Here is a 22,586-nt window from a genome sequence, read left to right on the forward strand (position 1 = left end):
ATACAAATAGAATGCCTATGTCAAGGGAAGGTCGGTGGAGACTGCCCTGCACTAGGTTGTGCATAAAATAAATAGAAGAATCCTTCGATGCCAAAACGTACACACTGGCGGTATGCATTGACATCGAGGAGGCTTTTAACAATGTGCGGACCGACACACTGATCCAATCCTTAGACCAGTAACGGGTGGACCCGGTCCTTAGAGACTGGATAAACCATATGCTAAGGAACAGGTGGATAAATTGTTATAACACTTCTAAGGGTAAGGATCCGAACGAGTTATGCAGAAGGGCCCAAAGGGTCTTGCATATGGCATATGACTGGGCTAGACCCAGAGGTCTCAATGTTAACCCAGAGAAGACTGAAATATGCCGGTTCACGAGGAAGACAATGGTGGATCAATTAAATGCACCACGTTTCCTCAATAAGACGATTTCGATATCTGACAAGGTCAAATACTTTGAAGTGATCATGGACAGGAATCTGAATTGGAAGTGTCACATTCAGGAGCGTACTGAGAAGTCTCACAAATGTTGGGCACTATGTAGACGGGCTGTGGGCTCGAAATGAGGCCTGAATCTGAATATAGTCCACTGGCTCTACATGAGCGTAATTAGACTAATACTTACTTACGCCTCAGTAGTTTGGTGGACTGCTATGGAGAAAAAGTGCAACATAAGGACCATACAACAGGTTCAGAGAACATGTTGTCTTGGCATAGGTGGAGCGATGAGGACTACGCCCACTAAGGCACTGGAGACTATTCTAGATATCCGACCCGTTGACATACAGATTAAGTGTGAGGCAGCCACTGCGGCTATGAGACTTAAGGCGATTGAGGATGGGAGCAGCTCATACCATCTGGTTATAATTGAGGGGACGATAGGAAACCTGGAAGAAAGGGAAGAAGTTTCTGTTCGAATACCTGAGATGAACCTTGAAGTCAAGTGCGAGGCACTGCTGCCATCGGCACAGTTTTAAATTGACGGAACCCTAGTATTGCCATCTGGAAGATCATGTTACACGGATGGATCAAAGCTAGAGGACAGAGTGGGCCTGGGGGTTTACATTGGGAACCCAGGGACTGAGATCTGTTTTAGACTGCCTGACCATAATACGGTCCTGCAGGCGGAGATCCGGGCGATTACGGAATGCGTGAAGTGGTGTGGTGCTAAGGCGAGGACGTCGAGTGTGAACATCTTTAGCGACAGTAAAATTGCCATAAGGGCGATAACAACCAGGACGGTAAGGTCACGAACAGTCTTGCAGTGTAAGAAGGAGATTAACGCCTTCTCTAAGGATGGCAAAATCTGCATCGTTTGGTTGCCGGGCCATAACGGAGTAAGGGGAAATGAAAGGGCAGACGATTTGGCGGTGAAGGCCAGAGGACTGCCGTCAATAAACTTGGTTAACCCGAAGCCTTTCCGGTCGACGCAGTCCGAGTTAAGGGCGTGGGCGACGAATGCGCACCCTAAGGACCTTGCCAAGAGGCGGCCAGAAATTTTGCACATGACATCAATAACACCTCAGCTCTAACTAATTCAAATTTCAAAGATTTTTCTCTATCCGTTCTCATATGTCATATTTTTTTAATTTTTTTTGTTTTATTCTATCCCACTGTGCTCGATCTGTCATAATTTTACTCTACTTTAACTAATTTCGCTTTAATCGCCTCTGCAACCTTGACTATACTCAATAACTGTAAAGACCACTTTAGAACTGTCATCTTCCTTTCATGGTAACCCTAGACGTATGAGTTAAAATAGACGTTAATAATCATCATACGTACGTGTGCATAAAGGTGCCATCACACTATGTGTTCTTGTCTTGCGACAAGTCAAGTTTTGCTATTGTTGAAGTTGCACACATAGTGTGCTATGAATGAAACTATCACATGAAAATCACTTTTCACAATAGCATTGTTATTTTTATACCCTCCACCATAGGATTGGGGTATACTAATTTCGTCATTCTCTTTGTAATACCTCGAAATATGCGTCTAAGACCCCATAGTGTATATATATTTTTGATCGTCATGTCATTTTAAGTCGATCTAGCCATGTCCGTTCGTCCGTCTGTCTGTCGAAAGCACGTTAACTTTCGAAGGAGTAAAGCTGGGCGCTTAAAACTTTGCAGAAGTACTTTTCATTAGTGTAGGTCGGTTGGGATTGTAAATGGGCCATATCGGTCCATGTTTTGATATAGCTGTCATATAAACCGATCTTGGGTCTTGACTTCTTGAGCCTCTAGAGGGCGCAATTCTCGTCCGATTTGACTGAAATTTTGCATGTAGTGTTTTGGTATCACTTCCAACAACTGTGCTAAGTATTGTCAAAATCATTTCATAACTTGTTATAGCTGCCATATAAATCGATCTGGGGTCTTGACTTCTTGAGCCCCTAGAGGGCGCAATTCTCATCCGATTTGGCTGTAGTTTTGCACTTGGTGTTTTGGTGTTACTTCCAACAACTGTGCTAAGTATAATTCAAATCGGTTCATAACCTGGTACAGCTGCCATATAAACCGATCTTGGATCTTGAGTTCTTGAGCCACTAGAGGGCGCAATTCTCATCCGATTTGGCTGAAATTTTGCATGAGGTGTTTTGTTATGACTTCCAATAACTGTGCTAAGCATGGCGCAAATTTGTACACAACCTGATATTGTTGCCATATAAACCGATCTTGGTCTTGACTTCTTTAGATTTGGCAGAAATTTTGTACAACGGCTTCTCCCGTAACCTTCAACATTCGTGTCCAATATGGTCTGAACCGATCTATAGCTTGAGACAGCTCCCATATAAACCGATCTCCTGATTTTGCTTCTTGAGCCCCTTCACGGCGCATTTCTTATCCAAATGAACTGAAATATTACACAATGACTTCTACAATGTTCAGCACTCAATTCATCTATGGTCCGAATCGGACTATAACTTGATATAGCTCCAATAGCAAAACAGTTCTTATTCATTATTCTTTGTTTGCCTAATATGAGAAAGAACTCGACAAATGTGATCCATGGTGGAGGGTATATAAGACTCAGCCCGGCCGAACGTAGCACGCTCTTACTTGTTTCGATTAGAGTGGTGCTCTATTTCTTCTGACAACAAAACATAAAGAAATCAGTTGTTTTTCTATCAGTTGAACGAAAACAATCAACTTTATGATTTAAACAAGTTCGGCCGGGCCGAATCTTATATACCCTCCACAATGGATCGCATTTTTCGAGTTCTTTTCCCGGCATCTCTTCTTAGGCAAAAAAGGATATACGAAAAGATTTGCTCTGCTATTAGAGCGATATCAATATATGATCCGGTTTGGACCACAATTAAATTATATGTTGTAGACCTGTGTAAAATGTCAGCCAATTCGGATAAGAATTGCGCCCTTTAGGGGCTCAAGAAGTAAAATAGAGAGATCGATTTATATGGGAGCTGTATCGGGCTATAGACCGATTCAGACCATTATAAACACGTATGTTGATGGACATGAGCGAATCCGTCGTACAAAATTCAGGCAAATCGGATAATAATTGCGACCTCTAGAGGCTCAAGAAGTCAAGATCCCAGATCGGTTTATATGGCAGCTATATCAGGTTATGGACCGATTTGAACCATACTTGGCACAGTTGTTGGATATCATAGCAAAATAATACGTGCAAAAATTCATTCCAATAGGAGAAGAATTGCGCCCTCTAGAGGCTCAAGAAGTCAAGACCCAAGATCGGTTTATATGACAGCTATATCAGGTTATGGACCGATTTGAACCATACTTGGCACAGTTGTTGGATATCATAACAAAACACGTCGTGCAAAATTTCATTCCAATCGGATAAGAATTGCGCACTTTAGAGGCTCAAGAAGTCAAGACCCAAGATCGGTTTATATGGCAGCTATACCAAAACATGGACCGATATAGCCCATTTACAATACCAACCGACCTACACTAATAAGAAGTATTTATGCAAAATTTCGAGCGGCTAGCTTTACTCCTTCGGAAGTTAGCGTGCTTTCGACAGACAGACGGACGGACGGACAGACGGACGGACATGGCTAGATCGACATTAAAATTCGCGACGATCAAGAATATATATACTTTATGGGGTCTCAGACGAATATTTCGAGTAGTTACAAACAGAATGACGAAATTAGTATACCCCCATCCTATGGTGGAGGGTATAACAACTTTCTCACAACTTTAATAATTTTTACCCATATAAAAATTAGCTTTTGCTTACATTTTTAAATTATGTCATAGGAATATGGCATACTAGTGTGATAGCAAATGTGATGAATCGTATGTAAATTGTCAGTTTTGACATACATAATGGAAAATTAATGATACATAAAAATTGACATGTCATAGTAAGACAAGAACATATAGTCTGATAACACCCTAAGTGTTAACTTGTACATGTATGTGATGAGTATTACACACACATGTCTTGGAAGTTTTCTTTCAACCAATGACACTCAATGGCTAAGTTTAGTTTGCAACTAGTGTTCATCCTACACACACTCGCACACATATATACGAAAGCATTTGTTAGTTGCACCATGAGAGAGAGAGAGAGAGGAGGTGGAGCGCTCAAACATATATCAAACATTAGTCAAGTACACAATACAAAAACTAGCAAACTAGGCGCATCGCTATAACATGAATTGTATGGATCGGCAGTACAGCAGTAGTTCAGTTGTAGTAGCAGCGCAGCGCATTAGTGGTAATTAAGAGCTACAACCGTCAACATCGACAACATTGACAGCGTGCGCTCTACTAAGACGGTTTCGGTACCGGTGTGCGTGTGTGTGTGTGTGTTATGTGTAGGTTTGATGCAAACGAAAGCATTCACAGCGGAAGTGTGTAGCAATTTAACAATAAATTGTCAACGGTCATCATAGGAATTACCTCTTCTTGCAATTACTCACTGAGGATTGGACTAATCTTAAAGACAAAATGCGTGTGTGTGTGTCTGTTTGGTGTGTGACGAAGGCAGGGTGCATTTAAGTAGCCTACATAAAAAAATTTTGCCAGTGGGTTGGCTTATATTAGAGTGGCAGTCTTCTGTTTAACAAACCCACTCAGAAATATTGCCAATAATTTTGTGCATTTTTTTTTTAATTGATTGTTTCAAAAAGTTTTATTTTATTTATAAAAACACAATTTTTATTTTCGTGTTGATGCCATTTGTATGATTCTTCTATTGTTAGATCACATGGTGTATTTTTTTTCCAATTTATTTTTTTTTTCAAACGCATAAATTATGTTTGCTTCTCTGCGCTTTAGACAAAATGCCATTGTTGGAGCACTAAACACGTTAATTATAGAATGAGCTGTTTAAATGAGCTGTATTAAAAAAAAGTTCAGCAAATGTAGGGTTTTTGTCGTTTCATATAGTGGAAACGTGGGATATGTGGTTAATTAAATCTTTCAAATTTAAAAATATTAATTAATTGAATTAAATAATGTGATGAAGTTAAATAAAAACCAAAAATATGGAAATTATAAAAAAAACAATTATTAAAATTGAAAGTAAAAGTTGAATAATTGTAGAGATTTTTTATTAAAAAGCAATTAAAACAAGTAAAAGCGTGCTAAGTTCGGACGTGCCCAACTTTGGATACCCACCAATATGAATAAATTTATCATCATCTTTTATAACAACTCCATTACAATATCCACTGTCATATGCAAAACGTGGCTGGTCATATTTGATTGAGGTCCTGAGAACTCTTATACAAGTCACATTTTCAACGAAATCGGGCAACAAAACCGTTTTTTATGGGACTAAGGCCCTCAATTGGAAGATCGCTATATATGGTAGCTATATTTAAATATAGTGTGATCTGCACCATATGCTGATGGGATGGCAAGATGCTAAATACAAGTCACTGTGTCAAATTCCAGCGAAATCTGGTTTAAAATGCGTTTTTAATGGGCTTAAGACTCTTGATCGGCAGCTATGTTGGAATATAGTCCGATCTGAACCATATTTGGGTCGGACGTTGGGAGGCTTCGAGCAGCTCCCATTTCAAATTTCAGCAAAATCAGCTAATAATTGCGCCTTTTATGGGCTTAAGACCCTTGATAGGTACATCGGTCTATATGGCAGCTATATCCAAATATAGTCTGATCTGATCCATATTTACGTAGGATGTCGGGAGGCATAAAAAAAACTAACCATTTCAAATTTCAGCGAAATCGGACAGTATTTGCGGCTTTTATGGGCTCAAGCCCCCTAGTCGGCAGATTGGTCTATATGGCAGCTATATCTAAATATAGTCCGATCTGAACCATATTTGGGTCAGATGTCGAGAGGCTTAGAACAACTAATCATTTAAAATGTCAGTGAAATCGGATAATAATTGCGCCTTTTATGCGCTTAAGACCCTTAATCGGCAGGTCGGTCTATATGGCAGCTTTATCTAAGTATGGTCCGATCTCGACCATATTTGGATCGGATAACGGGAGGCCCAGAAAAGCTCAATATTTCAACCGACTGGGTAATAAATGCAGCTTTTATGGGCTTCAGACCCTAAATCGGCAGTTCGGCAGCTATATTTAAATATAGTCCGATCTGAGCCGTATTTGGGTCGGGCGTCGGGAGGCTTACATCAAATCAATGTTTTAAATTTCAATGAAATAATAAATGCAGCTTTTGTGGGCCTAACACCCTTAACTGGCAGATCGGTCTATATAGCAGCTATATCTAAATATGGTCCGATTTGGTCCGTCCAAGAACTTAACCTGCGTGCAGCAAAAATACGTATCTGTGACAAATTTCAGCTCGGACGGACAGACACACGGACATCGTTAAATCACCTTAGAATTTTACGATCCGAAATATATATCTACTTTAGAGGGTCTCAGACGAATATTTTGAGGTGTTGCAAACGGAATGACTAGAAGTACCCACCACCCCCATCCTATGGTGGTGGGTATAAAAAGTAAAAACGCGTACATTTCGATCAGCCCAATCTTTGCTTACCCAACACGATGAATATATTTCAAACTCCATATAATTATAAACTACTAATTACTTTCGGAGGCCATCGTGGCGCAGAGGTTTGCATGTTCGCCTTTGACGCAGAACGCCGAACGCCTTGGGTCACGCCCCAGCGTGGTCTTCAGAAAAAAAATGTTCAGCGGTGGTTATCCCCTTATTAATTCTGGCTTCACTTGTGAGGTATCCTGCCATGTTCGGACTCGACACAAAAAAAGGGAGACCCCTTATCGTTGAGCTTAAACTTTAATGCGACTGCACTCATTGATATGAGAGGGAAATTTAGTCTTGGAATTTGTTTACTCTCCAAAGTTGAGTCGAGCTTAATGATCATAAGAATTATGTTAAGCAGAAAGATTTGAAAAGTTACTGCCTAATCAACAGATCCTTGGACATAAACATGGCAGCTACTGGTATACTTCCTGTACATCTGCAAGAGATCCATTGGCAAGAGTTGGGCGTTTAGACCGCGCGTCATGCATTGGGATACTGCAGTTGTCAGACCTATAACGCTATATGGTGTTGTGGTCTGGTGGACGGCGCTTAAAAAGTCCACCCACTGCTCAATACTTAACCGGATCCAAAGGATGACTTGTTTGTGCTTCACAGTCGCACTGAGAACGACACCATCTGATGCACTGAATTTAATGCTACATCTAATACCTCTGGACATTGTGGCTGACCTAGCTGATGTGAACATTTGCAAGTTGTTGGTCTTTCTTAAGCGATGTGGATGGTTCGCTCCTTCTCCTTCTCTCTGTCTAAAGGCAGACTGCCACTTAAACCTAACGTAACCTTACCTTGTTGCTGTTGTAGCCATATTTTCCTGTGGGAGGTGGTGATCCTCGTCAAGCTCCTGTAGGTGAGCAAGCTCTTTCCGGTCCAAAGAACCGATCGCCGCAGGAACAGGGTGACCATTGGTTATTTAAAGGCCCCATTAACTCGCCTTGTCATTGCGAGCATCATAGGCACTTAGTGTTTGTGCAAGAGCCGGTGCCGCCCGACCTCTCACTGAGATTCTCCGCTCGATACCGCTGAATTGCCCGCGACTGCAGTTACAGCTACTCTGTATGGAACATTCCACTATTCACAACCTTTGAACGCGCCCGGTAGCTCACAGCTAAGCTTCTCGTGACAGCAATGAATACCATACAGATCGGACCCCAATCTTCCGGCCCGGGTGGTGCTTACAGCTATCCCGTGCTGGGACCTTCCCCATAGAGTTAAGGTTGGAGCGAATATTTCAGGTTCAGATTCCTAAAACATTTTGCTCAAAACTTTTGTGGATGTTGTAAACTTTTAATGGGTGTGGGGTGGTTTTAGGAAAATCACCTTCTAAAATTCGTGTTTACTTGCCGTATTTCTGCAACTAGAAGTGGGTCTTCCGTTAAAGGACATTCTTTATAGGCTTGGGCTTGTAAGTCGCTCTAGCTATGTCCACCCGTTTGTCTATCGAAATTGCGATAGCGTTGTTTTTAGTGGATTTAATGTGGACATATCTCTTCGATGGTCATGTGGCGTCGATTTGACTGTTTTGAATCCCTAGGAGTCTTGATTTTGGCCGATGTCGCTGAAATTGGATAAGGGAAGTTCGTTAAAGCCCTTTAACGCTAAATAAATAGATATAGCCCTCCTACAAACGTATGCCCCGATTTTGTGTGTCATGATCTCTGGCTTTCTTTTTCCATTGCAACAATCTTAGATCATAAAGCTCGTCTTGGAAGTGAAACAAACGAAAAATGGTGAATAAAATTACCTTCGAACTAAAAGGCAAAAAACTTGAAAAAAAAAATGTGGTAGAGACCGGCCGGGATTCGAAAACACACGGAGCGATAGCGAGAAAGGTTGCGGTCTTCTTGCGTTCGAAGCCATCAATACAACTTTACAATCCCATGGCAGCCGGTTGTATGTACCGGATTGACCCGATGAATTCCTTCATCGGCAAGGGCTGCCGCCTCAGTGTGCCACACACTGCTACTACAACAACAACAATACTACTTTCAAAAGACGCTGCAGACATTTTTGACCGCCAAACTATTATCTTCTGAGAATCTTCTAGATGAAGGTTATGTTCGCGAACAAGCTCGTAGACAATTCCCCAGTCGTGAGAAGTTGTGTCCTCAAGACGAATCTTCTGGAAGAAAGTTCCGCGAATCTTCCACATGAGTTACTAAAGAGTAAGTCAAAAGAGTCTTGGAAGATCTTAAAATCGCGCAAGAATCGTGTAGAAGAGTAACAAATGAGCGTTGTCGAAGATTTATAAAAAACTCTTCTGGAAGAGTCGCGCATTACTCTCCTGGACGAGTAACAAATAAGTGTTTTGGAATATTCATTTAATATGGGTCCAAAAGAGCTGAGCCTTATTCGGTGGGAAGATCTAAAAATGCTTATCATGATTAGTTGTTCATCAAAAACATAACAACTACGAAAAAACTTCATTTTTTTGTATTAGTCGTCATATAAACCAAGTGAGAATTCGGTTTGGTGTTGTGAAAGATGTCCCTTCAAAGCAAAACATCGAAGAACATAATTCAATACAAGTCCTAAACGAGCACCAGGCATGAAAATAAAAACAATCGCGAAAAGTTAACTCAGGCGTTTTATACATGAATCTTCTGGACGATTATAATGCAATGTGTTGCGCAATAATCGTCGCGAAGAATTGCTAAAACTTTCGCATACGCAATGGATTGCGGGATTCATACGGAAGAACAATTGCGTAAAAATCTTTCAGAAGATTGTTTTTTTTTATGTTTGTAGGGGATGCACAAATCGCATGTGTATACCATGGAGGCCATGTAGTCGTATGGAAAATAGGTCTCTCAAAACACGTGCAGTGGTAGAGAACAGCTGGTGTGAAAGGTGTCCAACTTGTGTTTGTGTCGTGCTTACATCGTAGAGAGGTTTTAGCGGTATATTCGCTATAAGTACGACCAGCCAATGTATGGCCCTTCACAGGGCGTCCCATAGTGGTTGGTGTGTTGTGATCTCTGGCTTTCCTTTTCCAATGCAAAAAAAAAATGGTTGATCATTAAGCTCGTCTCGCACGAGAACCAGACGAAAAATCATAAAATAAAATGATTTTCGCCCTAAACGGCCGAAAAAACAAAAACTTGAAAATTATCGAAATATTTTGTATTATTTATAGTTTCAGTTGCGTTAAGATCACTGACCACGAGTGCCCTTAATTTTAAATATAAATCTTAAAATAAAATTCTAAATGGTGACGCTCATGAGCTGCTAAACATCCAAAGAGGGCCAATAACTGAGAATGTAAGATTCTCTGTCCGCAAAAGCATTTGTAGAAAATGTTATTTAATTTTTAATAACTCATAGGCGATATTAATTTGTTGTTGCGAATGTGAGTTTGTGTTTCTCCATCTACTTACGCCACTTTTCATATATCCATCCAACTATACATTTCTAAATTAAGATGAGAATATTTATAAATACCTATATTATATTGAAATATAAGGGTGCAACGAATAAAATGAGGTTTTGAGACATTTTTAGAGTAGAAAACACCCAACGTCAAAAGTTGGTTTAACCAGTTATGCAGAGATGCTGTTAGATCGAAAGTGGTGTCATTCAGGAACTGACGCTTAGATAAAAATGCCAATACTGAACTGGTGCGCAAGCAGGCAAGAGCTTCGTGTGGCAATGTGCTTACAGCGCCTGCGTACTAAGATTCTTGCTTCTACACGAGGAAGTAAGAGCTTTTGGTCGTTCGTGCAAAAGGGTAAAGGGTAGTTCTTCATCTATTCCAACTCTTGTTTAGGACAATCAAACCTTCACTGACCCGATTGATAAGGCTAACCTGTTGACTGACAATATTTGCAGGGAACTCTTCCCTGCCGGATAACAATCAACCACTCCCCTCAATCGAAAATGTATCTGGCGTCATGCCCCAAATATTTTTTCAAACTCGTGTAGTTAAAAGGGTTCTTGAAAATCTAGACGTAAATAAATCCCCGGGCCCAGATGGCATATCAACACTTGTCTTGCGCAAGTGTTCTTCGACGCTTGCTTGTCCATTAGGCAACCTTTTCATCCTTACCTACCGTGCGGGAGTCTTCCTGGTGCGTTGGAAGTTTGCGAACGTTCAGCCAATACCCAAGAAGGGTGAGGCAAATAACCCCGCGAATTAACGGCCAATTGCGATATGCTCCGCTCTCTCTAAGGTCATGGAGAGCATGGTTAATCACCAGAGTCTAATGGCCTTCTCAGCGACCAACAGTATGGGTTCCTCAGAAATCGCTATACGGGCGACCCCATGGCACTTCTGTCGGAACGTTGGAGTCGCTCAATCCACCAGTTTGGTGAGAGTAAGGTTGTTGCTCTGGATATCTCCAAGGCATTTGATTTGGGTCTGACACAGTGCACTACTATCAAAGCTTGTCGCATTTGGTGTCGGTAATGGCTTCATTCGATTTATTTCGAGCTTTCTCAGAGATCGTACTTTATGAGTCGTTATAGATGGGTCCTCATTCAATGAGCGCAAATCGACCGCAGGTTAACCGCAGGGCTCTGTTTTTTCCGCTTCTCTTTTTCTAAGTTTTCATCTACGATCTGTTGGGTCAGACATCGAATCCGATCTACTCATTTGCGGATGAGAGTAGTCTCTGTCATTCGTACTCATTCGACCAAAGGCCGAGTCTTCGAGAGATTGAGGACAAGAGGCGGATTATGGAGGCGGGTTGTGGGGTCGAATGAATCGAGTAGATTTTAAAGAAGACTCAGTGCTGCTTGTTGTCCCACAAACGATTCGCTGACCCATTACGATCATCTGTGTCTATCAACGGTGTAGATGTTGAGTAATTAGAAGCTCTTGATGTTCTGGGCATGAAAATACAAAGTGATGTCCGTTGGGCTTAACATGTATTTGAAGTGTCGAAAGAAGCATTCAAGTGTTTAGGCTTCCTTAAACGGTTTAAGAATTTCTTCACTCCGTCTGATCTTCTTAACATCTACACCACTTTCATAAGGCCGAAAATGGAGTACAAATGGGCTGGAGCTTCAAAACCATGCCTGGAGCTACTGGACCATGTACAGAGGAGAGCGATGGCGTTGATTTGGGACAGTGGGGTATCCAACTCTTTTGCCTCCCTTCATCATCGTCGCAATGTGGGTTGTTTGGCGCTGTTCTATCGGTACTTTCATGGTGTGTGTTTGTCTGATAGTGATCTTCTTATTCCTGATGTAATGTATGTCAGGGATACTAGACATTCGAGGAACTCACACCCGTTTGTAAACGATTGGCCAGCGGACCGAACAATGCATTATAGAGAGAATTTTTTTTCGCCCGAACCATTCCTGTGTGGAATCGACTTCCGGCTAATCGGATAAAGCGAAGCTACATTCTAGGGACTCAAGACGTCAAATCGAAGGACCACCTTATAAGGGACATGTATGAAAATCTGAACTTTGAACCTCTTTGGAGAGAAGTTATACATGGCTTAGTACCTCAAAAATGTTGCCAACATTAGAAGGGGAAAACCACTGCTGAAAATTTGATTCGGACCCAGGCGTTCAGCGTCATAGGCGGACATGCTAACCTCTGCGCTACGGTGGCCTCCTTTTCTCAAATACCATTTTTTTAAACCCCATATTGCTATTGGTTTAAGAGGAGTTTAATGGGATGAGGTGTCCCCCAAACACTTGGCTCCAAAATTGGTTTTCAAATTCGTTTTCTAATCTTAAAAACTTTTCATTCGGTCCAAATATTGCCATGGTCGAAAAATTTGTTCTCTTTGGGAGGTGTTTTGGGGCGGTGCCACATTTGGATTTCAGATTCGTATCCGAAATTTTGGATACAAAATGTTTGTTTTTAGCTTACTATAAAAGAGCACACAAATTTTCGCTTAAATCGTACCACTCATATCCGAGATGGGGTGTATCTGAAAATTAGGGACATTTTAAGTCGATCTGGTTATTTCCGTCAATCCGCCTGTCGAAAGCACGCAAACTTTCGAAGAAGTAGATCTAGGCGCATGAAATTTTGAATAATTTCGACTTATTAATGTAGGTCGGTTGCGATTGTAAATGGGCCAAATGGGTCCACATTTAGATATAGTTCCCTTAATATACTTCTCTCGAATATACCTCTTGAGCCACTAGAGGACCTTTCCTATGACCTCCGACAGGTGTACTAAATATGGTTCCAATCGGTCCAAAACCGATCTGCCGAATATACTTATTGATCCACCAGAGGGCTCAATTCTTATCCGTTCTTTGCCTATTACATCCAATAGATGTGCCAAGTAGGGTTTCAAACGGTCCAAAACTTGACATAGCTCCCATATAAACCGATCTCCCAAATATACTTCTTGATCCACTAGAGGTCTCAATTCTTATCCGGTTTTGCTGAAATTTTGCACGATGACTTTGCCTATGACCCCAAGTATGGTTTCAATCGGTTCGGAACCTGATATAGCTCCCATAGAAACCGATCTCCTGAACATGCTTCTTAAGCCTATAGGGGATGCAATTCTTATACGATTTGGCTAAAGAAGAACCTTTCCTATGACCTCCAATAGATGTACCGAAATTGGTTCCAATCGGTCCAAAACCTGATATAGCTCCCATATAAACCGATTCCCCTAATATACTTCTGAAGCCTTTAGAGGACGCAATTCTTATCCGATTTGGGTGAAATATTGCACGCACAAGAACCTTTCCTATGACCTCCAACAGATGTACCAAGCAGGCATGGGTTCAATCGGTTCAAAACCTGATATAGCTCCCACATAAACCGATCTCCCGAATATTCTTCTTGAGCCACTAGAGGGCGCAATTCTTATGCGATTTCGCTGAAATATTGCACGAGGACTATACCTATAACCCCCTTAGATATACCAAGCATGGTTTCAATCGGTTCAAAACCTGATATGGCTACTGTGGTATTGGGTATTATAACTTAGTGCAGTTGTTTGTAACAACCAAAAGGAAGAAAGATAGACCCATTGATAAGTATACCGATTGACTCAGAATCACTTTCTGATTCGATTTAGCTATGTTCGTCTGTCTGTCTGCCCGTCTGTCCATGTTAATTTGTGTACAAACTACAGATCGCAATTTTCATCCGATCGTCTGCAAATTTGGTATGGGCATGTTTTTCGGCCTAGATTGTCATTTGTTAACCGATTCTCTTCTCTTTCAACTGCGCTAAGTATGGTTCAAATTGGTCCATATTTTGATATAGCTGTCATATAAACCGATCTTGGGTCTTGATTCCTTGAGCCTCTAGAGGGCGCAATTCTCATCCGATTTGAAATTGTGTACGTGGTGTTTTGGTATAACTTCCAACAACTGTGCTAAGTATTGTTCAAATCGGTTCATAATCTGGTATAGCTGCCATATATAAACCGATCTTGGGTCTTGACTTCTTGAGCCTCTAGGTGGCGCAATTGTTATCCGATTTGCCTGAAATTTGGCACATAGTGTTTCATTTCCCACAACTAGTATGGCGCAAATCGGAACACAACCTGATATAGCTGCCATATAAATCGATCTGGGATCTCGAGTTCTTGAGCCTCTAGTTTTATATTTTTTTTTTGGTTTTTTTTTCTTTTAATTTTTTTTTTAATTTTTAGTTTTCTTTGTTTTTATTTTAATATTATTTATTTATTTTTTTTTTGTTTTTATTTTGTTTTTGTTTTTTTTTATTTATTTGTTTTCTTTAGTTTTTTTATTTTTATACCCTCCACCATAAGATGGGGGGTATACTAATTTCGTCATTCTGATTGTAACTACTCGAAATATTCGTCTGAGACCCCATAAAGTATATATATTCTTGATCGTCGTGAAATTTTATGTCCATCTAGCCATGTCCGTCCGTCTGTCCGTCCGTCCGTCCGTCTGTCTGTCGAAAGCACGCTAACTTCCGAAGGAGTAAAGCTAGCCGCTTGAAATTTTGCACAAATACTTCTTATTAGTGTAGGTCGGTTGGTATTGCAAATGGGCCATATCGGTCCATGTTTTGATATAGCTGCCATATAAACCGATCTTGGGTCTTGACTTCTTGAGCCTCTAGAGTGCGCAATTCTTATCCGATTGGAATGAAATTTTGCACGGCGTGTTTTGTTATTATATCCAACAACTGTGTCAAGTATGGTTCAAATCGGTCCACAACCTTATATAGCTGCCATATAAACCGATCTTGGGTCTTGACTTCTAGAGCCTCTAGAATGCGCAATTCTTATCCGATTGGGACGAAATTTTGCACGACGTGTTTTGTTATGATATCCAACAACTGTGCCAAGTATGGTTCAAATCGGTTTATAACCTGATATAGCTGCCATATAAACCGATCTTGGGTCTTGACTTCTTGAGCCTCTAGAGGGCGCAATTCTTATCCAATTTGAATGAATATTGGCACGTAGTATTTTGTTATGATATCCAACAACTGTGCCAAATATGGTTCAAATCGGTTTATAACCTGATATAGCTGTCATATAAACAGATCTGGGGACTTGACTTCTTAAGCTTTTAGAGGGCGCAATTCTTATCCGAATTGGCTGAAATTTCGCAAGACGTTTTTTATTGTTACTTTCAACCACTGTGTCAAATAAAATGCAAGTCGGTTCACAACCTGATTTAGCTGCCATATAAACCGACCTGGGATCTTGACTTCTTGAGCCTCTAAAGGTAGCAATTATTATCCGATTTGCCTGAAATTCTGTACGACGTATTCTCTCATGACCATTAACATACGTGTTTATTTTGGTCTGAATCGGTCTATAGCCCGATACAGCTCCCATATAAATCGATCTCTCTATTTTACTTCTTTAACCCACAAAGAGCGCAATTCTTATTCGAATTGGCTGACATTTTACACAGGTCTCCAACATATAATTTAATTGTGGTCCAAACCGGACCATATCTTGATATCGCTCTAATAGTAGAGCAAATCTTTTCTTATATCCTTTATTTTGCCTAAGAAGAAATGCCGGGAAAAGAACTCGACAAATGCGATCCATGGTGGAGGGTATATAAGATTCGGCCCGGCCGAACTTAGCACGCTTTTACTTGTTTATTTTATTTTTTTGTTTTAATTTTTTTTTAATTTTTTTTATTTATTGTTTAATTTTTTTTTTATTTGCTTTTCTTTATTTTTTTATTTGTTTTTTTTATTTTTTTTTATTTATTGTTTTATTATTTTTTTTTTTAATTTTGTTTTTGTTTTTTTTTATTTTTTTTTTTTTGTTTTTTTATTTTATTTTTTTTATTTTATTTTTTTGTTTTAATTTTTTTTTTTTAATTTTTTTTATTTTTATTTTTTTTTATATATTTTTTGAGCTACCACCCCTTTGTCTCTTATGCCTGTATATGCGTGTGTTTGTTTGTGTGTGAGCAAAAAATTTTCATTTAGTTTTCTCGATGTCTAATAAATACAAAATTTATTTTTGCTTTTCTGTTAACAATTTCTCGGACATATTTTTTGTGTGACATTGGTTTTGTCATTGCTATGGTTTTTGTATTTAGCTCGATTTTAGATAAAGTGGCCGGCCGATTTTTCAGTTGACATTGGTGACGCGTTCGCAAAACATACGATTCTCAAAGGAAACGTAAAACAAAGTGATTCTAGTGAATATTTAAAAATAAAAGGAAAAATTCTATGAAAAGAGTGTATAAACGCACAAAAATATAGAAAAGTATTCCAAAATATTCAAAAACACAAAATTAAAATATTGAATACACCATACAAAAAAAAGGATCCTAAAATTATCAATCAAAAAAAAAAAAAAAAAAAAAATTGCCATATATAAAGTTGAAAAGGTCTTCCAGTGTCGAAAGTCATAACAAATTACAGAGTGTCACTTAAAAAAGTTCAAAAACTTCAACATTAATTTACTTCACAAAAAAAAAAAAGTTCATCGTCTAACACGTAGCTGAATTTTTGGATAACTCACATACACATACATACATACATATTTAACAATGTCACAGGTTTGTTACGAAATACTTTTACATTCATTTTGCGTATTTTTGCATATGTATAGTATAGAGTGATATATTTCAGTGGGAAACATATTTCAGTGGGTAAGTTCTCGGAAAAGGTTTACTGGTTTCGTCTGTGGGTGTTTGTGCAGCTTTGAAGCCATACATATGTATGGCAGCAAAAACGCATCTCAATAGTGTGTGTTCTCAAATTGGTGCAAAAAAGAAATTGGTTCCATCTTCACAATACGTGAAAAGAACTACCCACAGTTATATGAGCTGTCGGCCAAATCAACTTAGACCACAACTAATAATTCTAAATATTAGCAGATAATCCTGATATCTCAGTGAATTGAAGAGCAGACTTGTAAGACCAGGAACTACAATACTTGAAACACTCTAAGAGTACTTTGAATATGTGCAAGGCCCGAAAAACAATATGCCATGGTTGATCTCAAATTAGGGTTTTGTGAAAGCTCTACAATTATGCGGAATGTTCATCAGAGTAAGGCTTCTGAAGGCTATGCTGACGAAGAAGCATTGGATTCCGAAGACATGGATGACAATGTCAAAAGGATTATGAGAGCAATCGTCGGAACTTTCGAAGATAGTTGTAAGCTTCGATAAAGAAAACCCCTCGATTACCGTAGAAATTTGCAACATTGTGAAAAAGATCCCTTTAATAATATGAGGACCGATACACTGATCCAGTCCTTTCACCAGTACCGGGTGGATCGGGTTCGCAGAGACTGAATGCTAAAGAACATGTCGATCCATTATGGGTCTCATGATATAGGAACAAAGTATAATATGGCACAGGGGGCATTTGATTGCCATTGCCATGAGTGAACACCACGAATGGACTACGGCTGATCTCCATTGAATAGGGATTTGAATCAGTCTGTTACGCAGGCGATATACTTCTAAGTGGTAGGTGTCCGAATCAGCTATGCAGAATGGTCCCGTTCTGTACTCCAATAAATTCGCCGTACTTCTGCAATAAATTCGCCAGTGCGTTTACTGCACCCTCTCTAAAAAGTCTCTCGCAGATCATGGTCCTTTTTTCGTTTGCGAGGGTCGTCGGGGAGTCCGTTTTTACTATTATTTTGTTTCTCCGGGTAATCCTTATAATTTTCCGGGGACGGACTACTAGCCCAGCGCCCCAGGCCACATGGATTATATGCGATCGCTTATGCATCCCTCAATGTCGCGATCCGCTTGCTCCAAAATCCGACGCTCGTCTTTAGTTTCCCTAAACTGGGAATGAAAGGGCAGACGATTTGGCAGTAAAGGTCAGAGGACTGCCGTCAATAAACTTGGCTAACCCGAAACCTATCGGGTCGACACAGTCCGAGTTAAGGGCGTGGGCTACGAACACTGTGGAACAGCGAAACAACCGGTAGGACGGCGAAAATCCTATGGGGTGATCCGGATCGTGAGAGCACGAGGCTATTGCTGAAAGAAAGTAAGAAGGTGGTCATTATAGCTTTTGGTATCATTACGGTACACATAGGACTACGAACTTAATTATGCAAAATCAGTTCGGCAAGTGATAGCATGTGTAGGGCATGTGGAAAAGACGATGAGACGTTGGAGCATTTCCTTTGTCATTGCCCGGCTTTCGCGGCTAAAGACACCGGTACTTAGGTGGAGACGCAATATCAGACATGAACCAACTTAGGGGAGTGGTATTGAAAACAATTAAGGATTTTGTAAGTAGCACGAAATTCCTAACGTAAAATTTTCTTTTTCCAATTACTGCCTTAGCCAATTACTGACTTAGGTGTATGTCCATAGTGGCATGGGGCGAATTAATATCAGCACCCTCTTTTCAACCTAACCTAACCATTGTTGTGTAGATTGTCCCTCGTCCAACATATTATCGGTGCAGGTGTATCATCGATGCACAAGTGTTGAATGCTCCGCACAAGCTGGATTATTACAGGAATGGCAATAGACCCCTTGTTGTACGCTGCCGTCCGTACTCAGAACGGCATCAGAACTGTGCAGCTCCTTCTGTCGGTCTTGATGATAACTAAAAAGAGCAAAACTATGTTGATATTCTGCTTTTGAATATAAGCGGTGAAGCGGGTGCGACCTCTGTTTGGGATTAACTGCTCACCAACGGTCACTGCATCATGCGGAGTGTAAGCTGCTGTCAAGTGAAACTGAAAAATTTGCCAAATATCATCAATAGTCGCAGTTTTGCTGTTGATAAGTCGCTGCTGCAGTTCGTACGATCTCATGGCAATGCAGTTTTGTATATTGCATAGCGCGGTGGGGCCCATAACTTTTCAAGAGGTTCACTATTCGATTTAGTGAGTCCAAGCATCGAACTCATTCAAAGTGATTGGTTTCCATTCCTTTGTGGTAGTTGGATTTACCAAATTCCATGCAGCTATCACTTCCCTGCTTTTCCGATTTGATTCACGTATTATGATATACGCCATGTCTTGGGTGATGAGCGAGTGGAATATGGTAAAGGGATCATATGTGGTTCCTACTGGTCCCGGAAAGCAAGCCAAAAGACAGTGCATTTATTAACGATTTCCTGAAATTTCAGTACAACAACTAAACTATTGCTCGGAACGCTTTGAAATTTTTTTTTTAAACGATTCTAGATAAAATTTTCTTGAAATACATGTAGGTGTCGGTTATACTTCCAATTTTGAAAAATTAATTGAAAAACTTTTCACTCAAAAAAAAAAAAATTTCATGTTCAATTAAAAAAATTATGGAAATTTTCAATTATTTTTTTAATTGATCAAATTAAAAAAAGTGCATGACTTTTTTGAAAGTTCCAATTTCGATATGTTGATTCTAGATAAAATTTCCTTGGAATACATGTGGGGATCGGTTATACTTCCCATGGACCATCAAGCAGTAATTCCAGTTTGAAAATTAACAGGGGACCCTAGGGACCTTCTCACCTGCCGGAGGTGAGTTGAGTCCTTTCCCCATTACCGGGTGAACCAAGTTCTTAATGCAATTAATCGATCCAATTAACTTTTTAATTGAAACTGCTTCAATTATGAAAATGATAACATCAGTCATCGTTTTGAAAAATTAATTGAATTAGTTTTCAATTAAAAAATAAATTGCATTGGTCGTCCCGGTTTGCGTGGCACGATCCGCAACGTTTGGATGTCCGGCCATAGCGGAGTCAGGAGGAACAAAAGAGCAGACGAATTGGCCCTAGGAGACCAAAGGACTTTACTTTTAGGACTTTAATAGGCAATGACAGAACATTCGTCTCATGGGCCGAACTTTGAAAGCGTTCTTCCAAAATCTCTGTCACCATGTTTGGAGATGTCTTGGTCGTCCCGGTTTGCGTGGAACACCATGATCGCCTTGAAAAGACTTCTTTACTGGAGCTTCTTCATTCATTCTGACAACATGACCTAGCCAACGCAACCGCTCTTATAGTTCGTGGTTCATACGACGCCGATACTCTTCATCAATGCAAATTGGTCCATTAGTCTTACGAAGAATACTTCACTCAAACACTCCAAGCACTGTCTCGTCTGCTCTCACAAGTGCCCATGCCGCAGAACCATAACACAACACGCGTTGTATTAGTGTCTTGTATTGTGCATTTCTTCGTCTGTCGAGAGGCGTCCTTGTATCTAAACTGTTTGCCGGTATTATTTTTCGCTTTGTTTCAAAACTGGTGTCATTCACTTCGGTTAAGGCGGTGCCGAGGAAGCAAAGGTTGCTGACTATCTCAAAGTTGTGGTTTCCAACTTTCCCCATTTTATTTATTTGCGTGCTAAGTTCGGCCAGGTCGAATCTTATATACCCACCACCATTGATCGCATTTGTCGAGTTTTATGCGCGGTATTTCTTTTTAGACAAACATAGAATATTGAATAAGAACTGTTATCCTATTGGAGCTATATCAAGTTATAGTTCGATTCGGACCATAAATGAATGCTGAACATTGTAGAAGTCATTGTGTAATATTTCAGTTCATTCGGATAAGAATTACGCCTTTTAGGGGCTCAAGAAGCAAAATCGGTAGATAGGTTTATATGAGAGCTGTATCAAGCTATTGATCGATTCAGACCATATTAGACACGTATGTTGAAGGTCATGAGAGAAGCCGCTGTACAAAATTTCAGCCAAATCGGATGAGAATTGCGACCTCTAGAGGTTCAAGAAGTCAAGATCCCAGATCGGTTTATATGGCAGCTGTATCAGGTTCTATACCGATTCACGCCATACTTAGCACAGTTATAGCAAGTCAATTTCAACCAAATTGGATGAGAATTGCGCCCTCTAGAGGCTCAAGATGTCAAGACCCAAGATTGGTTTATATGACAGCTATACCAGATTATAAACCGATTTGAATCATACATCATCACAGTTGTTGAAAGTGATACCAAAACACTACATGCAAAATTTCAGTTAAATCCGACCAGAATTGCGCCCTCTACAGGCTAAAGAAGTCAAGGTCCAAGATCTGTTTATATGGCAGCTATATCAAAACATGGACCGATTTGAACCATACTTAGCGTAGTTGTTGGAAGTGCTACCGAAACACTACGTGCAAAAATTCAGTTAAATCGGACGAGAATCGGGCCCTCTATAGGCTCAAGAAGTCAAGACCCAAGATCGGTTTATATGGCAGCTATACCAGGTTATGGACCGATGTAAACCATACTTAGCTTAGTTGTTGGAAGTGATACCAAAACACTACGTGCAAAATTTCCTCCAAATCGGATAAGAATTGCGCCCTCTAGAGGTTGAAGAAGTCAAGACCCAAGATCCGTTTATATGGCAGCTATATCAAAACTTGGACCGATTTGGCCCATTTACAATACCAACCGACCTACACTAGTAAAAAGTATTTGTGCAAAATTTCAAGCGGCTAGCTTTACTCCTTCAAAAGTTTGCGTGGACAGACAGACGGACGGACGGACATGGCTAGATCGACTTAAAATGACATGACGATCGAAAATATAACTTTATGGGGTCTTAGACGCATATTTGAAGGTGTTACAAACAGAATGACGAACTTAGTATACCCCCATCCTATGGTGGAGGGTATAAAAATCACATTTAAAATGTGTAAAAAACATTGAAGACTTCATTCAGTAAAGCCTAGTCTTATTTAAATTTTTTTTTTATTCTGAACTTTAAGAACTTATTACGCAGTATGTCTTTCCAAAAGGACATTTGTGACATCACGAAGGATGCTTACTTCATGACGTTTCGTAGATGTTTTTGTTATTCGTTCTCAATTGTCATTATTCTGGGAGAAAAGTTTTCTCTATTCTTCGTTTAACAACAATTCAATTAATTTTACTTTTCTCAAGCTCTATGCCATCTTAAAGGCAGACATCGTCATTGACAAAGTGACCTCCATGCAATGCCACCAAGTGGCACATCCATATGGGATGGATGGACCCGACCTACCTCAAATGGGAACACAACAACATTTGCACTTTGATTTATGGGCCTCAATAAGAGGGTAATCAATTTAAGAATAGACGGAAAAGGTTAACTTGACTCAACTCAAGTCCTTATGACATTCTATCATCATCATTTGCCTGATGGAAATGATAGCCGCCGTAAAGGCTAAATTGTCTATTTTCCGTTTGTCAGTCAACAATAAAATCCAACTAGGTGGACCAAGTGAAAAGTTTTCT

The 22,586-nt window shown here is 40.0% G+C and overlaps 1 protein-coding gene across 4 annotated transcripts in view; it reads left to right on the plus strand.

The window, feature by feature from the left end:
* Positions 1–22,586, plus strand: part of LOC106088605 (cAMP-dependent protein kinase type I regulatory subunit) — a 178,939-nt gene that overhangs the window by 118,169 nt on the left and 38,184 nt on the right. The window contains exon 1 of one of the 4 annotated variants that reach the window (XM_013254197.2): positions 16,843–16,944. The exons of the other annotated variants lie outside the window; for them this stretch is intronic. Within the exon in view, the coding sequence (XP_013109651.1) occupies positions 16,936–16,944 (9 nt within the window). The 5' untranslated portion in view covers positions 16,843–16,935. Of the gene's footprint in view, positions 1–16,842; positions 16,945–22,586 lie in introns of those variants that run through there. 4 annotated transcript variants of the gene reach the window in all.

The sequence above is a fragment of the Stomoxys calcitrans genome, chromosome 1 (genome assembly GCF_963082655.1).
Source record: "Stomoxys calcitrans chromosome 1, idStoCalc2.1, whole genome shotgun sequence".
Lineage (NCBI taxonomy): Eukaryota > Metazoa > Arthropoda > Insecta > Diptera > Muscidae > Stomoxys > Stomoxys calcitrans.